We start from the raw sequence: 18,808 nt of genomic DNA, 5'->3' as shown, positions 1-18,808 counted from the left end.
ATGAAATCAAAGCACATGGGGTCTGATTCCTACAAATACAAAACGAGTGGATGTATGTAAAAATGACGGGGGATGTTCATCACATTTGGCCGTTTATTTTTAGAATAAATTGCGCAAATTTTAGAATAATTGACACACACTCACATTGAAAGTATAGGTGTAAAGATTAGGCATACATTAGGCTACAATAATTCCTTTTGCCAAAGCAATGCACGTGTCTAATTTCCTACTAAAACCCAGCACACATAGCTAGCATGTAATCATTTATTCAACACTTGATGTATTACACAACATATATATACAAACATATATATATTGGCGTATAATAATTCCAAACCTCACTCTCATAGAATATATATATATACACACACACATGTAATGTAATAGTTTAGAACTTTCAACCACGTAGACTATGATTGAATATTACAGGAAGACACAGAGATGCTCAGCATTGCATTAGTTTGTTGAATTTTTTTCTCTCTTACTTCTTCTTCCATCTTTGAGCAGTGGTTATAGTCTTATAGACAGTGTAGCCAACGGCTATTCCAGCTCCTACAAAACTAGTAGGAGGAATAACCATTCTTGTAGCATTATCCACCACCTGTCCACTCTCTCCTTTGCCAGTGGAACATTCTGTCGCGAACGTTTCACAATTATATGTTAAAAGGTTGTATTCTCTAGGTTTTGCCTGGTTTAGCTTTTCATAGGCAGTCTTCACAATTTCTTCGAGTGGCTTCGCCGGTGCAGAGCTGCAACTCCCTGGAACACCCATGTGCTTGTCTATCAAAGAAACATCATATTGGTATAGATACAACTTTGTTCCTCCCAGTGGACAGCTCATGAAGCAATTCAGGCAGGTCCTCACAACTCCACCATTGGCGTTCTTCCCGTATTTACAATCTTCGCACCTCTGCGAGTTAGTTGATGAGCCATTTTTTGGGGTGCTGAGGAAGTGGATCACGTATTGAACGTGACTCTTGTTTGAATCTCTGCCCACGTATATTCCTGATACATATACATATACATATATATATAGTTGAAAACAGGATTTTGTTGAAAAGAATTGATGCAGGGCAAAGTAGTGAAAAGAAGTTTCTACTTGAACCTGTTGATTCGCACGAATATCAGATTGCAAGGTTTCAACCTTGTTGATTCAAACGAATACCAAGAGTTGGAAAAGAGAGACGGCTAGTCCCTTAATATTATCAAATCAATTACCAAGTTCATGTAACAGACTTACAATCCTTAAATACTAGAAGCTGAACCCTAATAATACCATAAAGGAAACAAGCATACGTAAGGTAAAACTCGTTCTTAACAAAGGAAGTATCAAATTAAATAAACTTAATTAATAAAGTTAACAAATACAGAACACCACGTGACCAACTCGTCACATCAAGCCCTTGCGCTCAAACTTCTCCATATAGGCATTAGCGAGCTGATCCACATCAAGAATGCTTCATCTGAACTTTTCGGAAAAACAACCAAAAGGCACGTAGAAAGATCACACGAAATTCCACTCTCCTCTGTCTCACTCAAGTGAATTGGTTTCGAGAGCATTCCGCCAGTTTTTGGGGACTAAGAGAAGATCTACCAGTAGAGATGAGAGAGTACGTACCATGATGAGTGTAGACGCCTCCAGCCCTATCAACATATATATGCTGACCCGGTACAAGTTGATTTTTGTCGATCTCAACGTGGTTGCGAAAGATTCCCCCCACCTCATTAAGAAAATCTCTTGCTTTCGACATGTGCAGCTACGCTGAATTAAATAGTATATGTGTATGCGTCTCCCTGGTTGATCATTATTGATCGCTCCAAGTTATATATATAGCAGACTTCGTGCATGGCGAATCCGCCTTTTCTACTACTTCAAAGTGAAATAAGCCTCACAAATTAGGCTTCTTGTGGGTTTTCTGCTCGTTGTTGTGTGGATGATTGTGCTTTTGTTGCATGTGTTTTTCTTCTTGTTGTCGAGGTCAGGTTCATGCCCCCCCTCATTTCTTGTAAGCCATGGAAATGAGGTTTTTTCTCTTCCTTGATTAATAAAATTCCGGGGTAAGCTTTTTCTAAAAAAAAAAGAGCCTCACAAAGGACAAACCTCAAGAGCACATCTCTTTTGTGAATCTTCTTCTTCTTAGTGGAACTCTTGGTTGTTCTTCGCCTGAAGACATAGGCCAATTGCCAAACCTCATTAAATCTTGTGTCTTCATTCTCTCTTTTGTTCCCGCAGATCTTCTATATTCGAATTTTATCGTCAAATTCACAAGAATTGGTATAGGAGTGACAGTTCAATGTCTCTTGTAAAATTCAAGGCGCATAGTATGATTCAATTATCTCTTGCGGATGTGGTCTTCGGGGAGGTTGCAGACAAAAAGAAACAGCCAAGGGGTCATGGAACAAGCTAGAAAGCTTGTATATGACGAAGTCTCTCACGAATCGGTTGTATCTGAAGCAACGGTTGTATACCCTCAAGATGGACACAAGTATGTCAACGCAACACCACCTTAATAATTTCGATCGAATTATCATGGATTTGAAGAACATAGACATCCAGGTTAACAAGTGAGACAAAGCCCTTATTCTTTTGTGTTCGCTGTTGCTCTCGTATGATTCTTTAGTTAATTCCATGTTATATGGACGAAATTAAAAGATAAATCATCCCTTAGAAATTAAACATGCAAGTGAAATTAAATTTCGTTTCGTTTCTGGAACATAAAGACAATCATTCAAAATTAAAATTATATTAGATCCAAAATATAGAGTAACTATTCTTACTCTAATAGCTCTAATTCCGACTCCTAAAGCTCACCCCGAAGTGACCTCTCCTTCACTGAGATCCTTGGTCTCCTAGAACCCCGCTATAAAAAATAGCAAATATGAATAGTGGCTTCAGCGCCTACAATTCAGCAAACAGTAGAATCAATCACTAAGCAAGTCTCAATGAATAGAGCCTTACCTGCAGTCTACTTCTTGGCTAAAAGCTTTGGGAAGTCACTCTTCCTGTGCCCTTTTTGTTGCAATGGAAGTATTTGTCGTTCCCTTTTGTAACCTTACCCTCTTTCTTGGTTTATACGCCATTGACTGCAATGGCTTGTTTCTTCTTGTTCTTGGGTTTTATGGGTCTAGAAAAGGAAACTTTTGTAAAGTGAACTTGCTAATTGACCAAAAACAATTACTGGCGTAATTGACACAAGTCTCTCTTGGTTGAATAAAATTCAAGAATCTAGCCTTTTGAGCCTCTTAAACCTTTTTATTGTTATTAGATTTTTGGCTCCTTGATGGGTTGAGCGTATATTAAGATTTAACCTTCTAAGACTTGCTCATGTAAAAAATCCATCCCAAAAAGCGGTTGCGCATGCAACACGAGAAAGTTCTTTTACATACATGTCTTAGGTTATCATTTTTCAATCTATTATTGGAAGGATGAATACCCCATCACAGAGGAGGGGTTGCTTATACAATACGAGTTAGAGTCCCACTGTCAAATATATCCTAGCTTTTTATTGATACCACAGATTTAAATTCTAAAGGACAGCACCGAGCATCTTTATTATTCATGCCGATATCCATAGCGCATCAATGCATGCACTTAATTAATGGAATTGTCTTGGAGCATATGATTCTCGTCTTTGTCTCTATAACAGTGCAATACAAATTATTTTTTTTCTCGTGTTAAAATACATTAGAATATAATATTGACCGTACGTAATCCAAAAGTTTTTCTTCTTTTGAAATTATTAAAACAGTAGCTTTTTAGACGTCAATTTGTTGCTTCTTTATATAAGTGTTTTTAACTACCTTTTTTTTTTGTTCCTTGGGCAGGATTCTACCCTTAAAATTAAGGGCATCGGAGCCAATTCAATGCCCTATGGTGAAGATTTTCAAAAGAAGCTAATTAGAAGTGCAAAGCAATTCACTGAACATAAATAAATGTATATATATGAAATTGTGACGGATCAACACAAAACAAATTAAAGTATAATGGATTAGGACGCTTTTCTTTGATTGTACTTGGATGTTTTTGTTTCTTCACATAGCTTGCCAAAGAATTTTCTCCTTTTGCATTGGTGGTTCAAAAAAAGGAATAAAACAACATTAAAGGATAACACCAAAAGATGCCAGTCGTTTGATCTTGACTGCTTGAAGCAAACGCAAATGGAGGTCCCTACAATTACAAGCATTTGATGCTATCTAAGCTTATAGAATCGGCTGGTCCTTTGTGTATTGTAGGATTGAGAATCCTAATGACTATATGTGTTTGACAAATGCATGATTAGTTAGGACATGGATCTGTCTTGCAGCGAATTAAACTTGAAGTAAGTTATGAATATAAAATATATATGCTATTTTTGTGCAGAGAACGTTACCGTAACCACAAAATAGGTTACCCCATGTTGAGACCTCAAGCTAATCTTATCCGCTGTTGGGTAAAAGGTATTCGTATCTGTTAAACGCAAACTTAAGTTATCCAATGGATAAAAGTGAGAATCTGTTATTTCCGAGAGAAGATAGGGTTGCTACATTACAACAAACTCTTGGTTTCTTATATAAACACATCTTCTATCTTAAATCCATGACTTAACAACATCGGTGGATAAACAATATATCTTAAAGTTGTTAAGTCTGATTTTGAGCAGATTGGAATGGAAGAAATATGACATATCTCATACAAAATCTCCAATATAAAAAGCTTTGGGGGACTCGGGTAAGGTAATCGAAACAAAAGGCCAACGGACTACAATTCAGAGTTTCGAGTCTTTTTATTTTACTGTTTGAAATGAGGTTGAGGGATTTGTATGTAAGTGAAAGCATATAACAAATACATAGACATTGCAAAAGGATAAACATTGGTGGAGATCGTAGCAATGAAGAGTTTGAGGTACTAAACTGGTTTATGTTGGGGAAATCCAATTGAAGGTCTACACAAGCAAGAAGCCTTTGGTGGATTCGAAAGCAACTTTAGCATTGGAGGATTCATGCAGAGCTGAAGCATACGCTGAGTTTAAATGTATTAATGGTATTAATCGAGGTTAATTAATTCGTTTGTAATCTTAAATTCATTATAGTGGATTGCTTCAAAGTTAGTCGCTTAATAGACTCGACATTTTTCCCTTCTGAGTTTTTCTTGTAAAATTGTGGTGTTATCTGAGTTTTTCTTGTAAAATTGTGGTGTTATATTTGTTAAGTTTTTTTTTAAAGAAACCAGAAATTTTATATCATAAGGAGGAGGAGAAGAGCCCTTCTCCTGTGGCTCACAATGGGGGGACCAAACCTAACCCATGGACAAAAAGAACAAGGGAACAAGCACCAAGAAAGAAAAGAACAAACCATGACAACAGCAAACCAAAAGGGCAGACAAGAGCCCAAAAATGCACAAACCCACATCGAGTCAATGTGTTAATTTTGTAATTGTTCCATAAATTGTTGATGATCTGATTACATAAGCATGCAAGTCTTTCAAGTGGTATCGGAGTAGGTTATTAACCATGGACAATCCACAATGAATTCTAAAATTCAATGGCATAAATTATTCCTACTAGAAGGCACATATAATAGCATACTTAAAGTCAATCGATGAAAGGGTCTGGATGGATGTCAGTGGTACATGGGTACACAAATCCAACCACCAAAGACAAAGATGGTGAGGAGATTACCAAACCTATCAGTGAATGAATGGACTAAAGATGACTATGCAATTGCAGGATGGAACAACAAAGCAATGAATGCTTTGCTCAGTGTTGTATCTATTGATGAGTTTAGAATAATATCTCACTATGAACTTGCAAAGACTATATGGGATATTTTGGCTGTAACTCATGGGGGAACTTCAATTGTCAAATGAGCCAAATTGCAACAACTCACAACAACGTTTGAAAATCTCAGAATGGAGGAGGAAGAAACCTTTGTTAAGTTTTATGCTAAACTTAGTGATGTTGTAAACTCATCGCATAATTTGGGATAAATCATCTCTCCAGCCAAAGTGGTCAGAAAGATTCTGAGATCTCTTCCAAAACGACTTCAAATGAAGGTGGTTGCCATTGAGGAAAGTAAGAATATCGTTGAAATGCTGGTGGAAAAACTTGTAGGATCCCTAAAAACTTATGAAGTAAACTTTCCTAAGAAAGTAAAAAATAAAGGTATTGCTTTGAATTCCATGGAAGATCCTTCGTATGATGAACATTTATTACTAACCAAAAACTTCAAAAAAAATTTAAAAAACAGAAAGACAGGTGAGTCAATGGATAAGGGAACTTCCTCAATTGACAAGAAGAAGGTTGAAAAGAAAGGAAAGGATTCGAAATCTTCTCAATGTTTCCAATGTCATGGGTTTGGCCATATGGCATATTCCAGAAGAAAAATCCAAAGGCGTTAAAGTTAACATGGAATGATGAATCAGAGGGAGAATATGATTTAGAATCACTGGATAAGGATAACATAAAAGTTGTAGCTTTTCCAGTCACTATAAATGACTGCCTGTCAGACTCTTGTAAAGATGAGAGTGAATCTAAAAATGAAGTTAGTGAACTTCAAAATGCATGCAATCAGTTGTTCAATGAGTGTACAAAGACAACAAAAGAAAAAAGATAAGTGCTTAAAGAGGAATTGAACGTTTGTTAAGAGAACTGAATGAGGGAAAATACAAGATTAAATAACTCAAGAAAGATATTGCAGATCTTGAATCTCGATTTCAATATGAAATGGCCCGTGATGTAGCCTACATCAATCAAGCAGAAGCATAGAGAGAAGCTATGCTCAAGAAGGTATGCTCAAATTCTAATAAATTTGTGACAGGTACTCAATAATTGTAGGATATTGTTGATTTTCAGAGAGCATCCAATCTTACCACTGGAATTGGATATATCTCAAAATCTGGAGAATCTGGATCGAATTCAAAATCTCTAAACTTTGTTCTTCCAATGGTCAGAACTCATAAGCAAGAAGAGAGAAGGATGATCAACATGTCTCAATCAAAGACAAAGACAAAAGGTGAGGAATTTTTGCATTCCAACATACACGAATCCCATTTTAGGTTTGGTCATTCAACACAACCTTTTGCATACAGACTAGCTAGGCATCAAAATTTTCACGAAAGGTTTGTCCTAGTTGTCATTTTTATGGAATTAAGAGACATATTCGACCCAACTGTTTTAAACTGCATGGGCTACATAATGCATTTATGGACAATCAATTCAAGAAGTTGAATGTGCATGAAGGGATTTCTCATAACTGGTTTCATGTGTTATCTAAATTTTCTCATAAGCATATTGACAAACCAACCAAGGAATCTCTGTCGATCCCAAAACAGACAGGAAAACTTTGGGTTAGAAAGCCAGATCTACGATAACTGTTACACAGCTCATTTCACCAGAAGGTATCATCGTGTCTTTGATAAAAATAATCATTGTGTTTTACAGGGAAAGAGGTCGAGTGATAACTGTTACACTATTCCGTTTGATGAAAATATCATAAGCAATTCTACTAGATTAACCTCCTTTGACAGGTTGTGGCATGAGAGATTGGGCATCTAAACTATCATGATTTGCAAAAGCTGGCTAGGTCTGAGTTGGTAAAAGTGTTACCAAAGATTGGTAAAACTCAAGGTAAGTGTGGTCCATATCAACTGGGTAAACCAACTATATCTTCTCGTAAAAAGATTACTACTATTGGCACTACAAGACTATTTGAATTACTTCACATGGATCTCATGAGACCCACAAGAATTGAGAGCATTGTAGGTAAGAAGTATATTTTGATTGTAATTGATGATTTTTCAAGATAGTCGTGGGTAAGATTTATAAGTAAAAAATCATAGAGTTTTGAAATTTTTACAGATCTGTATCCACTACTCAAAATTGACAAATTAGATGATGGATATCATTTGTGCAGAATAAGATATGATCATGGCACTGAATTTGAAAATGTCAAGTATGATGAGTTTTGAAAGAAGCAGGGAATCAAGCATGAGTTCTCTGCCCCAAAAACACCTCAGCAAAATGGTATGGTAGAGAGAAAAAATAGGATGCTACAGTCAAGATCTTTCACTCTAATGGCGGTGGTGAATTTGTTAACAATAAACTAGGATCACATTTTAGATCCAAAAATGTTAGGGATCCCAGTAAAAAGCATATAAGTTATCCCAGTAGTGGATCTTGTCCCTTCATGTAAGTGTAGGGACCCACAAAACCTAGTGATTGAACCAGAGAGTGACACATCCACTATTGGGATAACTGAGATGTTTTTTACTGACATCCCTAAGGGCCCACAAAACCTAGTGATTGAACCAGAGAGTGACACATCCACTACTAGGATAACTGAGATGTTTTTTACTGACATCCCTAAGTTTTAGATCACTGGGTGTCATACATCAACTATCATGCCCCTATACACCTCAGCAATCAGGTATGGTTGAAAGTAGCATACCAGGAAAGTAGCATACCAGGAGGTCATACATAAACTATTGTGCTACTAATGCTGTTCGTCATGATCATTCTATTTTGCAGGAAAGTAGCATACCAGGAGGTTTACCACCAACAATCTCATCACAATCTCATCACCCAATGATAACTCGTGCAAGAGATGGCATAGTCAAACCAACCCCAAGTATGCCTTGAATACTACAACTAATACTATCCCAAGAAAACCACAATCACTTCGATCTGCCCTCTCTCATGTTGGTTGGAAACAAGCTATGTCCATGGAACTGAGAGCACTACACGATAATGGCACCTGAACTTTAGTCCACGCACACCCAATATGTATGTGATTGGCTCAAAATGGGCATTGTTGGGTTTTTAACCCTGCTGGTGAATGATGGTGTGATTGGTTAGACTGAATGAGCTAATATATTCTTGATTTATCTATTTTCTGTGTAGGGATGTATGCTAGGGTAGCTTACACTGTGACTGCTACGCAGTGTAACCTGATGTAGGCTATTGCAAACGCGATTCTAAATCAGATCCAAAAATGACGTTCATATGTGAACTCAGTAGTGACGTGGTTCTAAGTGTTTTATCTTTTGTATGATTGTTTTATTATGTTAGGACTCTAGTTAAGTGTTGCATGTGTTTAGATAAACTTTGTATAGAATTTGGGATGTGATAGAACCCTAGCAGATAAATTTAAAATTTAAATTTTAGATTGAACAAACATCTCCCAAGTTCTTTGTTTTGATTTAGTAGAACTACTATCTTGGAATTATCAAGAACACATGTCAAGACCTATCTATTTTCTCAAGACGTGCTGTGAAGATAATCGAAGCTTTTGCTAAAATCATATCTCAATTCTTGTTGCTTCAAAAGTTTCTTTCTTGCTTGTGCAATCTAGTTGGAGAAGAATGTCGGCATGATACAACTCTTGGTGGAATGGGTCACTTGTTGGTGGGATATCAAACAACGTCTTCTCAAGCTGAAGACTTTGGTAGCTGCCAAAGCACGTGCAGCTAACGGACTTGCTGTATTTAGTGAAACATACGTTGAACTATTGATGTATTAAGGTGTTTTTCAGGTTGGATAAAACCTTTGTAATCTTTGTTCACATAAAGGATTGTTTTAAAGGTTTGTCGCTTGATAGACTTAAGATTTTTTTGACAGTTAGGTTTTCTCGTTAATTTCGTTTGTTATTTGTTGTTTCTTATCCCGCACATTTCCATATAACTTGACTAACCGTTCTTGGGAAAGAGTATGCGTATTCTAAGGTATTTAAGGCCAAATTAAAGGCTAACGGATTCTTCGCTTTGTAAAAGGCATAGTTCATCTAAGCTTACATTTTACCTTGAACACTACACTTGATCTTTATGTTTTTTTAAAGCAGATTGGGCATGGTTTCCTGTAGCACAATGATCAACAACTAGATATTGTACATATCTTGGCTAGAATCTGATCTCGTGATGTGCAAAAATATAGAAAAACAGTTGCTCATAAAAGCACTGAAGTTGAGTATCGAGCAATGGCACATGCTACTGCTGAACTCACTTGGCTTACTTTCCTCATGAAAGATCTTAGTGTTACTAATGTAAAATGATATATGCTTATGTGTAACTCGGAATTTGTAACTTGCAGAAGTAGTATCAAATAGTTGCATAGTAAAGAAGAGAAGAAGAAGTAGTAAAGAAGAAAGTCATAATATTCAAAGTTCAAAAGTAAAAGAGTTATGGCTGAGTTTTCCATAAGTAAGCTTAGTATCCTGTTTGAAAGAAACAACTATTGACTCAAATGTGACCTTTCAATGGAAATAAAAACAAAGGATAAATAAAATAGCATTGGGCTGCTATTGGGCTTAGAAACAATGAAGCCCAAAACAATAAACAAAGTAAAAACTAGCTCATGAACAATGAGACCTAATAAAATAAGCCCAATAGCACTTTTGGGCAAAAAGAAGGCAATCGTGAAGTGAAGTTTGGGAAGCTTCTGAAGATCAAGCAAACAGAGGAGAGGCGAGGAAGAAACATCGAAGAACTGCATGAATCTAACAGTTACTGTAGCTACTCCTCCGATCTTATTACTCTGTGACAATCTAAGCGCCCTATGCATGACTATCAACCCTGTTTTTCATGGCTGAACAAAGAACATTATGCTGGACTATCACTTTGTATGTGAGTGAGTAGCTCTTGGCCAACTGATTACTTAGCATGTTTCGACCACTGACCAAGTTGTAGACATTTTTACCAAATCGATGTCAAAGACATCCCTCGCTTACTTTCGACCCAAACTATGCATGCCTCGAACCTCGCCATAGTTTATGGGAGGATAATAACCCACAAGTGAACGACATGACAAATTGTCCTAAGCTACAAACAATGGGTGAAGACAAGTGATAAGGTTGTTAGAAGAGATACGGAAGCTAATACACACATGGTCAGGTCAAACATTCTGAGTAAAAGGTCTGATCCAAGTAAAACTCTCTCATGCCAAGGGGCATCTCCATGCAAGCAAGGTGCATGTCATAACTCAAACTTGGAACAAACTCTATCATTGTTTGATAACAAATCACGGCATTCAAGCAACAAACAGAGCTTGGTGGTCACACCTATAGTGATCCTTAGCTCTTGAAGATAAGATGAAGCTCTCTGTTATCCCATGGATCATCAAGTCAAGTATAGCTCTGACGTTGGAACAACCTTGACAGATCAACTCTATCCTTAATCCTTACCGTCTAATTGAGGATGAAGTTGACATCTGAGTAGTCTAGTTTGTAATGTTTGATACTATGTATAGAGACATGTATCGTGTGAGCTAGAAAAAGAGAGGCCAATCAATAAAAAATATATTCATGTTTATTTCATCTAAGTTTGCATTACGAGAACGATCATTTTATCTCTACCTAGCGTAGAAGATGTCCAATATATTTTGTCACGCTCAGTAAAACTCTGAGTGTCAGAAGCGGTTGCTCCCATGCATAGCACAGAAGAGAGCAAGCAAACACCTTACAATTCATTAAAGTGTGTGCGTGTATTATTTGTATCCCAATATAAAAACTCTCATGACAGCACCGACCAGGTTCATCACTTTAATTATTCTTCATGTCGACCAATAGCGAATTCATGCATGGACAATGCTTCCACTAAATTAAGTCTTGGAGGAAAAGATTCGCCTTTTTTTGTTTAAATCTTTATTGCTCAAAATTGGAGAGAATTTTCCATGTGATTACTTTTTCTGCCTACAGCACAAATCACTGATAAATCTCGAATCACATCAAAGACTTACAATCCCCATGGATCAATTGAGACCTGGATCGAGGTACACGCTGGACTGAGGAAGGATCCATCTCGCAAATTGTAATAATAGGAACATCAATGAGACTTGAACTCCGGATCTCTCGCTTACAGTTATCACATTATATATAATATTATAATACAATACAGTGTCAATTATTATATTAAAGCAGTAGCGTTTTAGATGTACGTAATTTTGTTGCTTCTCTATACATCATCAAAATTCATGCATGTACTTTGAGGATTGCGGGGAAGACCTACGCAAAATGCACCAATTTTATTTTGATAATTTTGAAAATTTTAAAAATGTATAGTATTTAGTATAATGGATAAAACAAAATGAATGTGCATCGTCATGGGCTCGCCGAAGCAGGCGAGCGTGAACGGATTTTATTTGGATTGGGAATTTGGGATCGACAAAGGCTTTGACCCATGTGCACCATAAAGAATGCAATAATTTTAGTTTTTATTATTTTTTGTTATTCTAAGTCAAAAGTATTTTTTTTTTAGGGTAATATTTTTAGAAGTTAAGTAGTATCCCCTCAAAATAATTTTAAAAAATGATAAAATATAGTTATTTTATTTTTAGAATAAATTACTCAAATTTTAGAATAATTGACACACATGTAGACACACACTCACATTGAAAGGGTATGGGTGTAAAGATTTGGCATACATTAGGCTACAATAATTCCTTTTGCAAAAACAATGCACATGTCTAATTTTCTACTAAAACCCAGCATACATAGCTAGCATTTATTCAACACTTGATGTATTACACAACATCTATATATATATATTGGCGAATAATAATTCCAAACCCCACACTCTCATACAACATATATATGTAATAGTTTAGAACTTTCAAGCAGAGAGACTTTATTCTTCAAATATTACAGGAAGACACAAAGATGCTCTGCATTGCATTAGTATTTAGTTGTTGATTATTTTTTCCTCTCTTCTTCTTCTTCTTCCTTCTTCTTCGAGTAGTTACTATAGAGAGCGTAACCTGCAGCGGCTAGTACTCCTGCAATACCAGTAGTAACAACAGCAGTTCTTATCACTTTATCCGCCTGTCCACTCTCTCCATTTTCAGTGGAGCATTCTGTCGCGAACGTTTCACAATTATTTGTAAGAAGGTTGTATTTCCTAGGTTTTGGGTCCTGTAGCTTTTTATAGGCATTCTTCACAATTTCCTTGGGTGACTTCGCTTCTTTACAGCTGCAAGTCCCTGCAAAACAAGCGCGCTTGTCTGTAGTAGAAACACCATATTGGTACAGATACAACTTTGTTTCTCCCAATGAACCGTCAATGAAGCACTTCAGGCAGGTCCTCAAAACTCCACTATCGATATTCCTCCGGTAGTTGCAGTCTTCGCACGCCTGCGAGCTACTTGATGAGCCATAGTTAATTGATGAGACAGAGATACTAAATGAGCCATTTTGTAGATCGCCGACGAAGTGGATCACGAATTGAACGTGACTCTTCTTTGAATCTTTGCCCACGTATATTCCTGATACATATACATATACCATGTATATATAGTTGAAAACAGGATTTTATTAAAAGGAATACTTCATCTGGAATTGCTAATGTAAATATTGAAGACGTAGTAACAAGAGAGAATTAAATAAATCCTAAACTACCATTTGAGTTGATTTCAACACTAATCCGAAAAGTGGAGTTACCTCATGCCCGTAGACATACATGAACATAAAGCCTAAACTTGTCGGAAAATCAACCAAAAGGCACGTACAAAAGATCTAAGGGAAAATCTACAAGTAGAGATGACAGAGTACGTAGATGACAGAGTACGTACCATGATGAGTGTAGGTTAAGGGTATAGACCTGTAAACATAGATATGCTGACCCGGTACGAGTTGATTTTTGTCGATCTCAACTTCCTTGCCAACCTCAAAATCTGTTACATTATTTTCTCTCGACATGTCTAGCTACGCTGAAGTAATTACTATATGTGTATGCGTCTCCCTGGTTGATCAGTTCTTGATCGCTCCAAGTTATATATATAGCAGACTTCGTGCATGGCGAATCCGCCTTTTCTACTACTGTGAAATGAGCCTCACAAAGGACAAACCTCAAAAACTCATCTCTTTTGTAAATCTTCTTCATCTTAGTGAAACTCTTGGTTTTTTTTTTGCCTAAAGATGTAGGTCAATTGTGTCAAACCTTGTTAAATCTTGTGTCTTCTTTCCCTCTTTTGTTCTCCCAGATTTTCTATATTCGAATTTTATCGTCAATTTCACAACTATTGGTATAGGAGTGATGGTTCAATGGCTCTTGCAAAATTCAAGACGCATAGTACGATTTGTAAGACTATCAAGGTATTGAACATTCCATTACTATAACACATATCAAGGTTAAGCCAGAAACCAAAAATTGAGAGAGAATCGTATATCAGATGTTTTTGTTACAACTACAGAACAAAAAGCACAGCAGACCTAAAAAGACCAAAAACATATAAACGACGTAGTTTTGACTAAGGACATGAAACGACACCGCACTAGACAAGAACAAACAAAACAAAAGAAAGAGCATCAACTTCAACACTCCCTCCTGATGCTATTTCGCTCCCACACCAAGCCTTGCTCGTGAGTCAGCAAATTTGAGTTTCTGCAGACCTTTAGTAAAACAATCTGCTAATTGATCTTCACTTGCACAATGTGTCAGCACTATAACTTTGTTGTTAACTGCTTCTCTCAAGACATGAAATTTAATAGCTATGTGCTTGCTGCGGCTGTGAAACACAGGATTTTTAGACATGCAAATGGCAGACCTACTGTCACAAAGGATATTGGTAGGCCCTTTTTGTTTTTCACCAAGATCATCAAGAACATACCTGAGCCATGCAGTGTGATTTGCAGCTAGGGCTCCAGCTACATATTCAGCCTCAGCTGTGGACTGAGCTGTAGTCTTTTGTTTTCTCGAGAGCCAAGTAAAGGCCCCAGAACCAAGAGTAAAAACATACCCAGCTGTACTTTTAAAATCATCAGGGGATCCTCCATAATTACTATCACAATACCCTTGTAAAGTAGCACCAGGTTTATGAAAGTAATGAATTCCATAACCTATAGTACCCTGTAGATACCTAAACACTCTCTTGACTCCACTTAGATGTGTCTCACTAGGGGATTGCATGAATCGTGAAAGCAGGTTTGTAGCATACTGTATGTCAGGACGAGTTGAGGACAAGTAAAGAAGACTTCCTATCATGCATCTGTAAAGACCAGGATCAGCCTTTGGAGAGCCATCTTCTTTATAAAATTTCTCATGTGCTGCAACAGGAGTGGCAACAGCCTTGCAATCCTCCATGCCAAATCGGCTCAAAAGTTCTTGAGTATACTTGCGCTAGCAAATAAAAACAAGCCCTTCTTGTTGATCAATTTCAATGCCCAGAAAATAAGTCATGAGACCCAAATCATTCATTTCAAAATTCTCTTTCATATTCTTTTTGAAATCTTCTATAAGCCCCTCATCATTTCCAGTTAGGACTAGATCATCAACATAAAGAGATACTATTATCTTTTTCCCATTTCCTCCTTCTTTGACATAGAGAGTGGATTCACTAGGACTTTTCTTGAAACCTTGACTGGTAAAATATTCATCAATTCTACTGTACCAAGCTCTTGGAGCTTGCTTAAGACCATAGAGGGCTTTGTTCAATTTCAACACTTGAGATTCTGCTCCTTGTTTAACAAAACCTGGTGGCTGTCGCACAAAAACTTCCTCTTCCAGAAACCCATTCAAGAAGGCTGATTTTACATCAAGATGGTGCAACTTCCATTTTTTTTGAGCTGCCAGAGCAATTATAAGTCTCACTGTTTCCATACGAGCCACAGGAGCGAAGGTTTCTTTGTAGTCCTTTCCAAATTGCTGAGAATACCCCTTGGCCACTAACCTGGCCTTGTATTTTTGAACTGTATTGTCAGGATTTAATTTTGTTTTATACACCCATTTCACACCAATTGCCTCCTTATCTGCAGGAAGATCAACTAACTGCCAAGTTTCATTCTTCTCAATCTGTTTCAACTTTTCTTCCATTGCTTCCACCCAAACTCTATTCTTGAAGGCTTCTCCAAGAGTGTTGGGCTCTAATGCAGTCAATTTACAAGACTCATAGACGTCAGTAAGACTTCTATACTTCCTCACTGGAGATTCAAAACTTATATCAACAAGACTTTTATATTTCCTCACTGGAGATTCAGAACTGACATCAGTAAGACCTCCTTGATCATTCAGACTATCATCATAATCTTCCAGGATAGCATCAGTAATCCCTCCTGCAAGACTGTCAGCATCAGAAATCACGGAATCCTGATCTTCATGATCACCATTAGAACAATCATCTGCTTCTCTCACTTTAGGTGAAGAATTGGCATGTATGTCACCAGTTGCAGTAATAGAAGAGGGTTTGATAATACCCTCAGTCCAGTCCCAAACTGCTTTCTCATCAACCTCCACATCTCTAGTAATAACCAACTTCTTAGTTTCCAGATTATACACCCTGAATCCTTTAGATTGGTGACTGTAGCCTAGAAAGATCGATACCCGTCTCACATTTTTTATCAAGTTTGCTTCGTTTAGCATCAGGAATATGAATAAAGCAAACACTTCCAAACACTTTAAGATACTTGGCTGAAGGTTTAGTACCTGTCCAAGCCTCCAAGGGAGTCCTTCCTTGCACAGCACTGGTAGGACATCTATTTAGTAGATAGACAGATGTATTAACTGCTTCTGCCCATAGCCAATTGGGAAGTTTTTTTCCAGCAAGTAGAGTCCTTGCCATCTCCATAATAGTCCTATTTTTGCGTTCTGAAACACCATTTTGATCAGGAGCGTAACCCACAGTCAATTGGTGATGGATGCCACTGCTTGTACAAAACTGATTAAACTCCTTAGAGGTGAATTCGCCACCTCTATCACTACGAATCATCTTGAGCACTTTGCCTGATTGAGTTTCAACAAACATTTTGAACTTCTTGAATATGCTAAAAACTTCAGATTTTTCTTTCAAAAAATAAACCCAGGTCATCCTGGAGAAATCATCAATAAAGATGAGAAAGTATCTATTACCTTCGGAAGTAGGAGTATGCATGGGACCACACACATCAGTATGCACAAGTTCGAGGTACTCTGTAGCTCTCCAGATAGAGTCATTATGAAAAGGCTTACGCTTCTGCTTGCCTTCCATACAGCTGCTGCATATTAGAGACTTGATGTCAATTCTAGGTAAATCAGAGACCAGTTTGAGATCTTGAATTCTCTTCAAGTTTTGAGAACTCAGATGACCTAGCCTTTGATGCCACAAATGGGATTCTTCTGTAGTCATCTTTAAAGCTAGCTCTGAGTTATTCTGAGACACTATAGGAAAGTCAAAATCCAGCTGAAAACTTCTTTTTCTCTGCATCTTGACAGAAACAACCAATTTTTTGTTCTTACTGCCATCAAAAATCTGACAAGTATCACCTTCAAAGACAAGGATAAACCCCCTTTCCATCAACTGTCCCACACTGAGTAAGTTTGAGTCCAGTTTAGGAACATACATCACATCTCGAATTAAAGACCTTCCTTTTGTGGTATTAACAGATACAACACCTTTACCTTCGACTCTGACTGATTCCCCATTCCCCAGAACTACTTGAGTGGTGAATGAATGATCCAACTCTTTGAATAAAGATATATTGGCTGTCATATGATTACTTGCACCAGAATCAAGAAACCAAACAGAGTTCTTTGTCGGAGTTATCTTGAAACAGGCCAGAAATAAAGACTCTTCATCATCATCAGTCTCCTGGGCTAGATTTGCTTGTTGTTTATCTTTGTCTTTACTTCTACACTCTTTCTGTAGATGCCCAAATTTACCACAACTTCTACATTGAGGTTTCCCTTTATTCCAACAATGCTCCTCCACATGACCTTCTTTCTTACATAATGAGCACTGTGGTTTTGTCTTAACCCAACAAGATTCCTCTGAGTGACCTTCCCTTTTGCAAAATGTGCACTGAGGTCTGATTCCTGATCGTTTGTTCCAACCACTAGAAGATGAACTACCACCCTGACTCTTATTACTTTCTTGACTCATCCTCATTTGATAAGCACTCTCCAAGGTATCAACATTAAGGCCCTCTATTTTTACACGAGTCTCATGAGCCTCTAGGGAGCCAATCAAGTCACTAACAGTCATACTATCCAGATCTTTTGTTTCTTCAACAGTGGTCACTATATTGTTGTACTTTGGAGTTAGACTAATAAGAATCTTCTCTATCACCCTCCTATCAGGCATGTCTTCACCACAGATTCGCAAACGATTCACAACATCCATTACTCTAGTGTAGTAATCCTTAATGAGTTCACCTTCCTTCATCAATAAATTCATCAACTCTCTACGAAGACTATGGAGTTTGACAACTCGTACCTTGGAGTGTCCTTGATACTCTGTACTGAGAATATCCCAGGCCTGCTTTGCACAGTTAGCATTTGAAATGCGTGGAAAAATTACTTCAGCCACGGTGGTTTGAATAACCAGAAGAGCAGTATTGTCCTTTTCTATCTCCTTCTTTTTAACCTCATCAACAACACCCTTTCCAGACCCTTTTTTCCCCGAGGTTCCGCTGGATTCATTTTCATCAGTTACACACACAGGACATCCAAACTCAATGAACTCCCATAAGCCTTTTGATTTGAAATACGTACGTAAAATGGTAGACCAGTAGTCATACTTCTCACCTGCAAAGATGGGCAGACTGCTTGTTGTTGGATTTGCTGGATTCGACATCTAGGGTTTGATGATACGAACCGAAGAGATTTGAGAAGCACTAAACCCAGACGATCTATGCTCCGATACCATGTAAGACTATCAAGGTACTGAACATTCCATTACTATAACACATATCAAGGTTAAGCCAGAAACCAAAAATTGAGAGAGAATCGTATATCAGATGTTTTTGTTACAACTACAGAACAAAAAGCACAGCAGACCTAAAAAGACCAAAAACATATAAACGACGTAGTTTTGACTAAGGACATGAAACGACACCGCACTAGACAAGAACAAACAAAACAAAAGAAAGAGCATCA

The 18,808-nt window shown here is 37.4% G+C and overlaps 2 protein-coding genes across 2 annotated transcripts; both read right to left on the bottom strand.

Moving 5' to 3' along the window:
• Positions 1-222: 222 nt before the first annotated feature.
• On the bottom strand, positions 223-2,129 carry LOC120012131. Its single transcript, XM_038863415.1, has 2 exons — positions 1,619-2,129; positions 223-1,005 (listed from the first exon to the last, which is right to left on the bottom strand). The coding sequence occupies exons 1-2, from the start codon at positions 1,749-1,751 to the stop codon at positions 482-484; spliced, it is 657 nt and encodes a 218-aa protein (XP_038719343.1). The 5' UTR covers positions 1,752-2,129; the 3' UTR covers positions 223-481.
• Positions 2,130-12,657: 10,528 nt separating this feature from the next.
• On the bottom strand, positions 12,658-13,659 carry LOC120012539. Its single transcript, XM_038863985.1, has 2 exons — positions 13,533-13,659; positions 12,658-13,226 (listed from the first exon to the last, which is right to left on the bottom strand). Exons 1-2 carry the CDS (start codon positions 13,657-13,659, stop codon positions 12,658-12,660), a joined length of 696 nt encoding a protein of 231 aa, XP_038719913.1.
• Between the last annotated feature and the right edge of the window lie 5,149 nt (positions 13,660-18,808).

The sequence above is a fragment of the Tripterygium wilfordii genome, chromosome 13, assembly GCF_013401445.1.
Source record: "Tripterygium wilfordii isolate XIE 37 chromosome 13, ASM1340144v1, whole genome shotgun sequence".
Lineage (NCBI taxonomy): Eukaryota > Viridiplantae > Streptophyta > Magnoliopsida > Celastrales > Celastraceae > Tripterygium > Tripterygium wilfordii.
This window is presented reverse-complemented; position numbering and strand designations above follow the sequence as displayed.

Bases quoted from the DNA above. Each gene is read 5' to 3' on its own strand.
- LOC120012131 (XM_038863415.1), bottom strand. From the start codon at position 1,751: ATGTCGAAAGCAAGAGATTTTCTTAATGAGGTGGGGGGAATCTTTCGC. The intron at 1,006-1,618 runs GTACGTACTCTC...TATATGTATCAG, and splicing joins AGGCGTCTACACTCATCATG to GAATATACGTGGGCAGAGAT.
- LOC120012539 (XM_038863985.1), bottom strand. From the start codon at position 13,659: ATGTCGAGAGAAAATAATGTAACAGATTTTGAGGTTGGCAAGGAAGTT. The intron at 13,227-13,532 runs GTACGTACTCTG...TATATGTATCAG, and splicing joins CTTAACCTACACTCATCATG to GAATATACGTGGGCAAAGAT.